Source organism: Chanodichthys erythropterus, chromosome 10 (genome assembly GCF_024489055.1).
Source record: "Chanodichthys erythropterus isolate Z2021 chromosome 10, ASM2448905v1, whole genome shotgun sequence".
Lineage (NCBI taxonomy): Eukaryota > Metazoa > Chordata > Actinopteri > Cypriniformes > Xenocyprididae > Chanodichthys > Chanodichthys erythropterus.
Genome location: NC_090230.1, coordinates 32,886,597 through 32,899,994, shown reverse-complemented (window position 1 = coordinate 32,899,994; position 13,398 = coordinate 32,886,597). Strand labels below are relative to the sequence as shown.

Sequence of the window (13,398 nt, the reverse complement as noted above, 5' to 3'; positions counted from 1 at the left end):
ACGTACATGAGTGAATAGCTCGGATTCACAGCTTTACGGAGAGATCAAACTCGACAGGTGTCGCTCGTCATATAAAGAAGATACACTTTACACTCTATTACTATCGTTTAACATGAAAACTAACCTACTACAGTCAATTCTACGATTCTATACTAGTAACACATACATGCAGCGAGCACTACAATGGCAGGTACATTCATATTTGCAGGTATAATATTTGTGTATACAGTCTTTGTATGTGAGTGTGTGTCTGTGGGTGTGTGCGTGTATTTTCTCTTTTTATGACCGTTTGGAATTCGGGCCTGTCTTTCGAAACCCGATCCGTGGCGTTCGCATCTCCTTTGAAGTCACAGAGGAGAGGTTTGGGACTTATCGAAATAGTCATAAAAAGAAGGTCTCGTGATCCATTAGTGTCTGCCGGGCCGGAATCGATGTAAGATTTACAAACCAAAGTTCCGTGAATTGAGGCTTAAACACAGTTTATGGTGGGACCTGCTCATCCTTGAGACTGTGCAGACCCTACAGTTTCCCCCTTTCGGCCAGTGAGGTCCCCGTGCGGATCTCGTTGGACGGTAGCGAGGTCGGATGGCACAGATGTCGGACAGCAGGTGGTCCCTACTGGTCCTCGGTCTTTGGGTCGTCGAAGGGAGAGTCCATTTCGATGAGATTTGGTACGTTCTCCATGTTGGTGCCTCCTCTCCTTGGTTTCCTCTTGAAACCCCGGGGAAGGGCAGGCAGGCACTTGTCCATGGACGCTTGCATCCCCTTCATCCTCTTGAAAAGGATGAAGGCTAGGCCTAGGGTCAGTATGTATCCGATTGCCATGGAGAGGCAAAGGGCTGTGTCGGCGGCAGTCCAAGCTTGGGCTATAGGTGAGCTGGTCAGAATGGGCAGTCGGGAGAGTGCTTGGAGGGCGGCGTCGACAGGAGCACTGTCAATTAACTGTGACCCCCTTTCTCAATCCTCAGTTCCAGCTCGGGGGCCAAAGTGAGGTTGTGGTTCATGAAAAAGGGTGGGATCTCCAGTTCTGACTGGTACTCCTCACTTGAGATGTGGTACAAGGCCAGGTCATCGAGGTGGAGGATGGCACCCAGGGGTACCTGGATCCACATGCTTTGACTGGGCAGGCTGACCCGAGTGGCAGTGTCGTGCTGATCGTAAGTCAGGGTGGCGGTGCGAGTGGGAGTGTTAACAAGCCATCGATTGCCCACAATCTCAGCTTGTGTTCCGACGATTTGGGTGCGAGGCTTGGCCTCGGCAGGGCAGCGTGTGTCGCTGATCATGGGCTGTAACCCGCAGATTCCTTCAGTATTGTCTCTGAGGAAAGGTTTGCTAGGGCAGAGGTAATGAATGTCTTTGGTCAAAACACACATGCGTAAATTGGGAGCCAGGTACAGTTGGGGGTTGCTGTCGTGGTATGCTACCACAGCTGGAGTGTGTATCTTGATGTGGGTGTTACCCTTCCAAAACCCGACATTGACAATGTCTTTGAGTCGGTAGATGTTATCTGGTTCGATGATAGGTAGGTTTAGGAGGAAGGCCAACTCCCTTTGTTCGGGGTCGACATGCAGTAGGATGGCACTACCCAGGGAGTAGGCAAGGTGGGTTTGGATAGGGTCCGTGGGTCTGACGGCAGCAGAGGCCAGCACAGTTTGTACGAGGCTCAGGGGTACGAGGTATGGGGGAATCCTTCCCATGGCCAGGTTGTCCATGGAGGAGCTCACTTCCCGCAGCATGTCCGTCATTAGAGCAGTGACGAGCTGAGTTTGGGCGAAGTCATTTTGGAAGACAGTAAACAGTTGCTTCCTTGAGTTCACCGTTTGGATCAGCAGGAAACTGTGAGTATAGAGAACCACCACAATACCTTTCCGGGATTTGCAGGTGGTTCGTAGTGTTTGGCTCTGTGTTGCGAGTTGTTTTCTCAGTGGTAGGCGGAGCTTGTTGCGATGCTGATGAGGGGAGCAGGCTGTGATGAGACTCAAGTCTCCCGGTTGGTACAGGTGCAACGGCAGTGGCACCTGCCGTGCCATCAGTAGTTCCGTGGGGAACACCTGAGTTGACTCCTGTATGGTGTCTGTGATGGCCATGAGCATCAGAGGAGGTTTTACAGTCCAGTCTTTCTGGTCGACTGACCGTGGAAACGTGACTCCTCGGTTTTGCAGTGGAGCTCGGTGCTTTGCGTTTGCAGTCTGGACGTGACGGCAAACTTGACATCCTCTGGCGTGCTCTGCCACATCTTGCTGCATGCTGGGCCAGTACGCCACTTGTTTTAATGTCTCATGAGTGATTCTGGTGCCATGGTGTTTGGCACATGGTGTGTTGTGGGCGTACATCAGTTCACCCCCTTTTGGCCCTGTGGCAGTACAAGCTTTGGCGCAGTGAGGACATCAGGGACATATTTTAGAAAGTTCACTCCCACACGCAGCATGTGGTTGGACTCATGTAGTCGTTTGTGGCCAGGGGCCGTCGTGGGACCATATGCCGTGAACGGGAGGTTGGAGGGGTCTGAGTGGTGGCGCAAAACATTTCGCATGGAAGTGTTGGCAAGTTTGGTTGTCAGTGGCAGTGGCAGTAAGGCGGGAAATGTTGCAGGAACAGTCCGCTGGCTGCGGGTTGTTGTTGCCACACTGAGGGTGGGTGAATGGGGTGGGTGTGACCATAGCTTGTTATGCAGTGTGCCAGCCTTGGCAAGGGCATTAGTTTGGTCGTTCAAGCCTTTGTCACGCCCTGGTTGCTTTAAGCATCTTTTCACCTTTTCCCCGTAAGTGATCGTGTCGTGTGTTTGGGTGATGTCATCACGTGTTTGGAACATGTGTTGACGTTTCACCTGCTTGTTGCATTTAGTCTTGAAACCAGTTTGTTTCCAGCCCAGAAGATGGTATGTGAAACAAGATCTAGCATAGTGTGCGTCTGTGCACATGAGTCCTCTGATGTTATGGACAGAGGAGACTTGAAGGGTTATGAGGGTAGCTGCTGCTTCACCATACTGACGTGACTGGGGACCCCACCTGCCGTTCTGTGGTTGGCAGGGTTGGTTGTTTAACCATCGTACCCCTGCACTTGCCTGTAGGATGCCCTCATGGCTGTAGGAACGTCCATCGACGTAGGCCGTGGGCATTCCTTGGCACGCATTCTCTTTGAGGTACCTGTGACAGGTTGGTTGCTGTTGTTGGGGTACCATTATCTCAAGTGTCAATGCTGGTGTGCTGTTATAGCCGTTTTGGCAGGCAGCTGAATCTCCGCTCCGTGCAGACTTGTGCTTTCTGGCACGTCGTGGCAGTGGCACTTGCTGGTTCAGCTTCCTGAAGTCGCTGGTGGGTCGCCACTTGCTGTCTGGTTTGACAATGGACCAGGTAGGGACTGAATAGGTGCTGTTGCATGGGCAGGTGACACCTTTTTCTTCCATGAAACGACTAGTTTCCTGCACTGGTTCATGTGAGGCAATAGGACCATTGTACTGTTTGATGCAGGTGGGAGGAGTGTTTGGGTGTGTGGAAACACCCATTGTATGAAAGTTAGTGAGGCCACAGTCTAAAGAGTCTTTGGCAAATGACACTCTGGATTTGTTCAGGAACTGTTGAAGTTTTTGACAGTCTGCATCATTCTTTGGGACATTTGCATTTTTCTGGATCTGTTGGCCTTTAGGCTCAAACCTTGGGAATGGCTCCTCTGTTGTGGGGTTAGTTGTCAGGTTGGCTGTCAGTGGTGCAGCGCCTTTTTGAGTTTCGCAGGCAGGCTGGTCAGAGACTGTGGGTACTGCAAGGTGTTTGTCCTCCATCAGCTCCGTTCTGTGCACCTGTTCTGTGGGTACCAGTTTGATGGGGGTGATGGAGATGCTCTTGAAGGATGCTGTGAAACTTGTGTTGCTTAAGCTTCCTTCTGGGGCCATGGCAGCTGGTATTAAGTTAATGACTGTTAACCTGAGTTCAAAGTCATAGGGGCTGTGGTCCATTATCCATTCTAGATGATAGGCTTTGGGAATGCTGATGTCTGTGACCATGCATTCGTTGAGCCAACTGTGGACTACATAAGATGACACTTCAGTTAAGGGTGTGGCTTTTAGAGTGAGTCTAAGTTCCACGCCTTCAGGTGAAAGTGTGAAGGAGCCCAGCATGTGGCTTAAGGTTTGACCACATTGCCTGTTGAGCCAAACAGCACCCCCTTTGGTGTAAGGTGGTACTACAGTTTCCTGTGTGTGGAGCCAAACAGCACCCCCTTTGGTGTAAGGTGGTACTACCGTTTCCTGTGTGTGGAGCCAAACAGCACCCCCTTTGGTGTAAGGTGGTACTACAGTTTCCTGTGTGTGGAGCCAAACAGCACCCCCTTTGGTGTAAGGTGGTACTACAGTTTCCTGTATGTGGATCAGGATGCAGACCTCTTGGGTGGTCTGGCCTGACAGGAAGTTGGCAGTGTTGACAGGGACAACAGGAAGCTGTACAGTCATTGGGGCCCACAACAACTCATTTGCACTGTCCGTGTGAGCATTAGAGTGCATCAGGAGGTCTGGAAGGACCAGGAAGGGATGGGTTAAATGCCGGTTGTTCCATTTGCAGTTCAAAACGCAGATGTCCTTGACAGTCATCATGGTTGGCAGACGAAAGTCTAGTGGAAAGTGTGTTTGCTTGTTGACAAATGGGAGGTCCGGTGTTCCTTCACTGAGAGCACTTAACAGCGTGTGGCTGAAGGCTGAGTTGTCTGCCCACAGTGTGGGAATAATGTCTGTGGTTGTTAAGCCGTTCAGCTGCAGGTCTGGTGTGACCTTGGGGCAGAAGGAGTCAGAGTCTGTGGTGAGCTGAAAGGTGCAGAGGAGCGAACTTGAACTTTGCCCTGGTGCTGAGACGGGGTTCCCGCAGCTAGCTGTGGGGTTTCCCGTGACCTCTGTGACCTGACAGTCTGGCTCAGATGACCTGGGTGACTGGAAAGGCCGCGGTTCTCGTACTTGAGCCCAAATTTTCAGCTGTCTGAAGTCCAATAGGGGCTCAAAGCGATCTAGCAAATCTTTGCCAATGAGCAGGGGAAACGTGTCCATCGGTGAGATGTATACGGGGTGTACCAAACTCATTGGACCGATGGTTAGATGAATGGGAGCTATTTGTTCAAGTTGGATCTCAGTTTGGCTGTATGACTGCACATTTAGCTCACATTTTTGTGATTTAAGAGTTCGATTTTGTTTCTTTGCTTCATGTCTGAGTCTTTCAAAAAGGTTAGTTGACATCAAAGTTAGGTCTGCTCCCGTGTCTACAAGGGCCTCAATCCTCACATCATTTTCCACAGTGATGGCTATGTACAGCTTTCGGGCCACCCCCTTTTCGATAAGGTTTCCCAGGAGTCTTGGTACCGGGGCTTGGGTGCTGACCGATAAGCAAGTGGGGCTGGTGTTATGTGATTCGTTTGGGAGGCAGACAACCAAAACGGCACTTTCTGGTACCGTGGCGTCCTGGTCGTCGGTGGGTTGATGTGAGCTGGTTTGCTCGGAGTGTGCGGTTGTTGGCTGAGGTGACTGTGTGATGAGGTCACTCTGTGATGTACTAACTGACTGTGTGGTAAGTCTCTGGTCAACTGTGAGTTGGGTGTGAGGTTGTGTTAAAGGGCTGTCAGGGCAGACGTTAGGGGCAGACCTTGCTTCTAGTCATAAGGAGTCTGACTTGTCCTTCTTTTTGGGCTTTTTCTGGATCAGCTCTTTCAGGACTTTCAGAATCTCCGCAGACTCAGACATAACTGCGTTGCTCGACTCCTGTGAGGGCTCGGACTTGGACTTGTTTGATGCACATCGAGAGGCCTTCTGTCTTTGGCGATTGGGGCTTGAGGCTCTATCCGATGAAGGCCTGCCATTTCTGGGTCGCCGGCTGGTCTCCCATGCGGCCCCGCCCCTTTGGTTGCTGGCTGGATGTGGCCTGTCCCAGAATCTTTCAGAGTGTCCGCTCTGGTGCTTGGGACGGGCGCCCTCGTGGTGAGGCTGCCCTCTGCTGGCTGGGAACTGTCTTGCCTCTCGGTTGAACGGTCTGTCACTGTGGTGTGTGTGTGCGCCCTCTAGGACCAGTTCTGGGCAGTGATCAGAGACCGGGTAGATGGTTGGATTTTTAACAGTCTTTTCAGATATGGCCCTTTGCTTGGAATAAGCTTTGTAGGCTAAATCTCGCAGCTGTTGAATAGACATACTTCGTGGGCAGGCCAGGACTCCCAGATGATGACTTACTGCAGTGTGCAGGTTTCTAAGAAACAAAGTCTTAAAGTTGAAATCTTCCTCCATTCCTGGTTCGTTGCGTGCTCCGAAGTAGGCCTTTCGTATACGGTTGTAATATGCTTGTGGAGTTTCCAGTCGGCCCTGTTTAAGATCCATGGCCGCGAGGAGCCCTTGGTCCGATTCAGGGTCAGAAAACTCTTTGATCAGAGCCTGTCGCAGCAGCTGGTAGTCTGCTTTGACAGCTTCTGGCTGCCGATCCAGGAAGCTGCGCACGTCACGGCTGGACGTGATGCGGAGTAGATACAACTTGTCCCATGCACTCACGTTGGCCACATTTTGCAACAGGAAGTCAATGTCTTGCAAATACGCGTGCACGTCGACACCCCCTGCTGGGTTTGGAGTGAAAGTGGGGATATTCTTTGCTAGCTTGTCCAGCTCTTTGGGAATCACGCCATAGCTCGCAGCGCGGCTTTTCTGGGGTGGCTCCCATCCCTTTGCTCCTGACCATGGTTCTTGGAGGCTGGATGTTTTTGGCAGTGGGCTTTCACCCCCTCGCGAACTAGGGACTCTTGACTGGGGCACTTAGGTCCAGTGGCTAGAGGGAGCTGCATGGCATGCAAGTCTCCTCCCAATTCGCTTTGCAGTTTATAGGAATGCTTTGGTTCTCGGTGCACAGTGTCCAATTCATCTCTAAGATAGTCTCTTTGCTGTTTCAGAGCAGTGATCTCACTTCGGGCCAGTTTAAGGTGATTTTCACAGGCCCGGGCTTTAGCATCTCTTTCTTTCAGTTCAATCTCTGCTCTTGCTAGGAGAGCTTCACCTTGCTGGAGTTTTCCAGTTAGTTCCTCTATGGATTGCTTTTCCATCTGCTCTCTGCGCCCCGTCTCCAAGTGGAGCTCTTCGAGGGCCTTTTGGAGTCTCTCGACTTCCTCCTGTAGCTCAGGATCAGATTCCTCCGCTGTCCTACGCTGATCTGGGGTTTCGAGCAGTAGCTGATCAAGACGATGTTGGGTCTGAGCCTGGTTCCTCCGGGCTTCCTCAGCCTGGAGCTTGAGCGCCGCGACTTCCTGCTCCAGAAGTGCGTTGCTCCTTTCATTGAGCCTTGCCTGGGCGATGAGGTTGTGGGCGAGGCCTCCGATGAGTCTTGCCCATTCTTTGTGACTGTAGCTCTGCATCGGATCGTGGGCCATCAGTCGATTCAAGTCCCCGTCCAGCTGCTCGCGGCTCAGATGCTGGAGGTCGCCGGCGGCATTGGGCAGGAACGGGTTGGTCATGACGCCCAGCCAGGTCTCGAGATGGTCCCAGTGGGTGTCAGGGCTGGATGCTCGTGACATAGTGGCTTCTACTGTTGACGAGAGAAAAACAGCACAACAAAGACAAGAACCAATGCAAGCTTGTGCAGGGATTAGCGGTTACGTAATACGTAATTAGATAATTCTTTTGTGTGGTTCCAGTTAACTGGTGCAGACAGTTAGTGGAAGGTAGGTTTGACACTTAATTGTCAAACCAAGAAGGACCACGTAGGTCAATTTGTGTGAGTGAGTGCCGGATTTAACTATAGATTTTGACAGGCGGTAGTTCTAAGAGTCCTTTGGCGACTCTCGCTGCTCGGTCGTCTATCTATTACTCAGTTTTCCGTGGTGGCTCTCACAGGTTCTGCTTCTACGTGAACTGAAAGAAACAAACACAGCAGAAAAGAAAACAGAACAGAGTGGATGCAATTAAATGAGAAATAGAGCAGTAAACAAAATAGAAAGGAATAGACGTAGAATAGCAATAAAACAAAATGTGAAGGGCTAAAGGGGAGAAATTGAGCTTAAACTTCCTATCGCCTCTGGGATTATGACGGGGCCAGGCGAGGGCGCCGTTGAGTCATAAAACTGAGAGGGAGGGTATGGCTTAAAAGTAACAGCGTTGGCCAGAACCTAAAGGAATGAAAGATATGTAATATCTTGTAGTTTTCACTAAGGGAAGGGACTGTGCGTTGTTACTCTAGGCCTGGGGTGAATTGCGAGTGCCCAGATGAGAACTCAGTGACGGGGCAGCCTCTCCTAGACGTTCCCACACCCGACTGCGGTGTCCGCGGACGTCCTGTCCTTCTTGCACCACGACGCAGCCTCTCAAACAGTGACCTTCAGCACAATTGCGTTTTCAGGCGAGGTATTAACGCCGACGGCCAGATTGGCAGGTCAAAATTGAATTTTTCCCAACCCCTGAGTCTGACCCCGCAGGCAGTTACTCAAAGGGCGGTTCTGTCGAGCAGAAACAGGGAAATTAAACAAAATTGCCTTGGGTTCCAACTGGACTCGTCGCCTCCCTGCACCTGACACACCCAACCTGCTAATGTCTCTGCGTGCTGCCCGTGGTGTGAGGCCAGAAACGTCCTGCGATTCACACACAGGCACGTGTCAGATTCGCCAGGCCAGGCAACTCCACTTCACTGGAACCCACTGGAACAACCGTCAACTCACCACCGGGTGCTAGAGGGCCTTGTCTGCGAGTACACAAACAGTCAAGTAAACACAACTTAATTGTACATTCAAATCTCAATTTAAATCTTGTTTAAACCAAATTTAAATAATCAAGTGTGTAGGATAACAGGATAGGGGTCTTAACTGAGCTGGAAGCCAGACAAAAGGCAAAATAAAACAAAACAATTCAGATGCATTTGATTCAAATTTGAATTAAAGCCTGTTCAATTAAATTTAAACCAGTGCATAGAAATAGAATGGGAAAGGAGAGAGAAAAGAAAAACACAATTCAGAGGCACTTGATTCAAACTTGAATTGAACTCTTGCTCAATTAAATTGAAATAAATGCACAGAAGAACAGCGTGGGGCAAAGAGAGGAGAAAGCCTTCCCTATTTGTGAATTCCCTAAAGCGGAGTGCTTCTTGGTAAGCAGAATGCCAACTGATTGACACTACTTAATCTTAAATTACAATTGAATGTTGTTCAATTAAATTTAAAAATAAGTGTATGAAATAAGGGAGGCTTGGGTGTGTGTGTGTATGTTATTGCCAGCCAATAACATACAGGACACCGGACTAAGAGTGAATAGAATACAGCATTAAGTAATACAAGGGAAAGAATTTCCGAAGTAAATAACGCAAAATAAATAAACAAACAAACAAAAAAACAATTACTAATAAAATAACATAAAATAAAATAAAATAATAACTCAAGAGAAAGAGAGGGAGAAGAACCAACAAAACTGAGTTAAACCAAAGGAGTAGAATGGAGTAACATAAAATAAAAATAGAATAGAATAGAATAGAATAAGTCTGTGACCAAAGGAACCAAGGAGAGGAAAGGACACACAGATGGCAGGGAATTGACTTCCGGATCCGTCCACACGGGGGAGCACTTCCAGGAAGTGAATTCTCTGGTTGGAAGGGCAACTTAATCTAAATTAAAAATTTAAAACGTGTTTAAACCAAATTTAAATAAGTAAACCACCTTCCAAAAACGATTGGAAAGCATAACCATCAACAAACAGTTATAACAGCAACGTTGAAGTAGTCACGGGCGAATTTGGAGACAATTCAGTTCAAAGTACGGAGAGCAGCTTTAACTCAGAACGTCCACACGGTGGCGTTACTGAGTCCACACAACAGTGAAGTAGGGGGTGCCCCACCTGGACAGACTGCCCTCTGGCGTCTGGTCAGCGTTACTGCATCCACCTCTGTGATATTTTTAAATTAGCGTTTCAGCTGATCTAACTGCACATATCACATACAAACTCTTTTTAGAATCTCGGCGGATTCTTCTGTGCCAGTTCACTGGACTGGTGCAACCTTTTATCCTAAGTATAAAACTTTGGAACCTCGGGGTTTAGTGACCCCGTTTTTGCACAAATTTTAGTGCACAAATATGTAACTGCAGGATAATTCACTGCTGTTATTAGTCACGCTGGATCAGGGCGTTTTTTCGACTGGCTCCAACTTTACAAGTCAAATCGGATAAAGCAGGTAAACTGTTTTCTGATAAGACTTGTATTTGGTAACGTCTTTTGGGTAGCTAGTCCAATTAGTTACCAAGGGAGCGAGACGCTATTTTTGAATAATTGGACGACACAAATAATTCAATTAAAATAGCGGCAGATAAGGCCTTTTGCAGAGATTAAATAGGAAACTCGCTACAAAATCTCGTTTCAGAACACGCTTAATGACGATCAATTCGTTTCATTCAAGCGGAAATTAATATTCAAAACTGTAACTTACTGCAAAGATTGTCGTCCTTCACAGATAAGAGCTTGACATATTAATGGACTGCAGTGTATTTCACGTTCAACAATTTACTACCGTGTTTTTAGACACAAAAGCAGCTTGTTAACGGTGAGTAGTGTGAGGACTCGTGCGTCTTCTCACTGAATAAAGCGCGCATGAACATTAAATCACACACCAATTATTCTACCTTGCTTCTTTTTTTTTTCAACAACCAAGTTTAAAACGATGCTCGCGAATACTCCACCAAATAAATGTAGCGATGTACAGTTATTAATCAATTTATGGATGAAATATGAATATCATAATTCAGAAAGCTTTATGACGTTCATATATCGACCCAACGGGGAATTAAACATATATGGTGAATTAACTACAACGAATTATAATCAATCACATATATGATTAGTTCTGGTTGAATAATTATGTGGAAAACTATCAGTTCGTCCACCGAAACGGACAATTATCCACAGATTATCATGACAGAAATGTTATTCTCGGGCCGGGAGACTAACTTTCTATCATAGCCTTCAAATATAGAGCAAGGATATTAGAATCAGAACGTTAAAGTGACTCGGTTGTTGCTAAAATGAGCAAGTGAACAAAAAGCATGGATAAAATGAGTTTAATATACGAAACGGGTAATACACAGGTTATACGGCTAAATGGACACAAGTAAATACAAATACATACAAAGTAGAGGGAAAGGCAGAAACGAAAGAGATGATCAAAGCAGGTCAAATTGCAACAGTTCACCTTTAAGAGCCAGCAAGGAAACTCAGTATTTAAGATCGTAAAAACGTTATACTTGCATAGGTTAGTCAGGGTGCTTGGAGTTTCGGAGCGCTCGGTTTGATAGTTGCTTCTTCTTCCGGAGGTTGTTTCGGCGAAGTTTCAAACGAAGGTTTAACTGTTGTAATATGACCGGAAAATAAAGAAGAGAGTCCGTCTTGACGGCAGGAACTCGTGCAGAAAACTTGTGCCCCCAAAAGACGCGTGTCATGGTGTTTTAAAGACAACAAACCAGAACGCCTTACTGATAACGTCCTCCAATGATAGCGTTGCAATTTGGCGGGTTTCCACATTCCTTTGTCCTGTCTCCCGAATAAATTTATGGTATGTTGAATCAGTGCATTTCCTTCATAGTATTATTAAACATTGAACGATGCATTTGGCAGAAATGTAACGTACATGAGTGAATAGCTCGGATTCACAGCTTTACGGAGAGATCAAACTCGACAGGTGTCGCTCGTCATATAAAGAAGATACACTTTACACTCTATTACTATCGTTTAACATGAAAACTAACCTACTACAGTCAATTCTACGATTCTATACTAGTAACACATACATGCAGCGAGCACTACAATGGCAGGTACATTCATATTTGCAGGTATAATATTTGTGTATACAGTCTTTGTATGTGAGTGTGTGTCTGTGGGTGCGTGCGTGTATTTTCTCTTTTTATGACCGTTTGGAATTCGGGCCTGTCTTTCGAAACCCAATCCGTGGCGTTCGCATCTCCTTTGAAGTCACAGAGGAGAGGTTTGGGACTTATCGAAATAGTCATAAAAAGAAGGTCTCGTGATCCATTAGTGTCTGCCGGGCCGGAATCGATGTAAGATTTACAAACCAAAGTTCCGTGAATTGAGGCTTAAACACAGTTTATGGTGGGACCTGCTCATCCTTGAGACTGTGCAGACCCTACACAGGAGAAGCAGAAAAGCTTCCATTTGTCTCCTCATTACTGTCTTGGAGAATATATTATTGAGATCTGATTGAATGCTCAGATGTGTGCCTCCTTCTTTGCAGAATCTGGTGAAATGGATCCAGAGATCGGCCGTCTGAACGCTCTGGGCTTCACTGGCTGTCTGTCTGTAGTTCAATTTAACTCCATCTCTCCGCTGAAAGCAGCCCTGCTGTATCCAGACACGAGTCCTGTCATAGTCACCGGACCGCTGACCGAATCCAGCTGTGGTTCATCCTTACCATCAAACCCCTACGCAGCTGAGACGACTCATTCTCTCACAGGTAAAGCCATCCACTTCCTTCACTAGTTTGAAAACAGCCCTGTTTGCACTAGTTATAGAGCATAACAGTCGGAAGTAAAAATCCCATTCATTTTCACTGTAGGGGAATTGATTTTTAACAATACCTTAAAGACCTACTGTGTGCTACGAGGTTGTAAATCAATGGTATATGCTTTAGTTGCAGCAATTATTTCAATATTTTCTTTTTTTTTTTTTTTTTAAACAATCATGTTCAGCAGCTGAATTCCTGATGAAAAACTACATTACCCATGATTCTGTAGAGAATCCCATGAAGCACTTCGAATGACATAATTGCTCACAAATTACTGGGTACTAATGCACTCAATTGTTTTATTGGTCAAGCCAATTAATCACCTGATATTTGGCCATTTTTAAATCAACATCGACCGATACTCCTTGTTTCAGTCCTAAAATCATTTGCCAATGGATTAACAATTTATGTTTTAGTAAATTTAGAGTCAATATCAACCCAACATTTAAACTATTGAGACCCTAAACTCTGCACAAGTACATGAATGCAAGCACTTCAATGCAAACCAATGAATAATTGTGGATTATAGAATTTAGTTTTGCAATATGAGATATTAGCAAAATAGCAAAATAATTGTGTGTTTTTAATTACAATTGTCTTTAGGAACCTGTACTAATGCTGAAAGGTCAATAAAAAATCAGTAAAACTCCAAAATTTAGCATTAGTATAAATTTCTGTCAGTTTTGTCTTTCAGTTCAAGTACTTATACTAGAAGAGCAACAGTCTGAGTCTAGGTTAGTTAAACTGTTGACATGTTTACATCGAGCTGCTTGAGTACACTTTTGAGGTACAAGACTCTCTGGCATCTATATCTTCCTCAGACTTTGTTTTCCAAACTTCTCCTTAGTTTGTTCAGTCTTTCTGCCCATATTCCTCCTGAAAGTTGAATTTCAGCAAACTTTGGTCG

At 46.7% G+C, this 13,398-nt stretch overlaps 1 protein-coding gene across 1 annotated transcript in view; it reads left to right on the top strand.

Annotated features, from left to right (window-relative positions):
* The window catches only part of cntnap3 (contactin associated protein family member 3), a 161,887-nt gene that overhangs the window by 143,759 nt on the left and 4,730 nt on the right, over positions 1-13,398 (top strand). Inside the window, exon 22 of the mRNA XM_067397378.1 lies at positions 12,222-12,440. Coding sequence (XP_067253479.1) covers positions 12,222-12,440 — 219 coding nt within the window. The remainder of the gene's footprint in view (positions 1-12,221; positions 12,441-13,398) is intronic.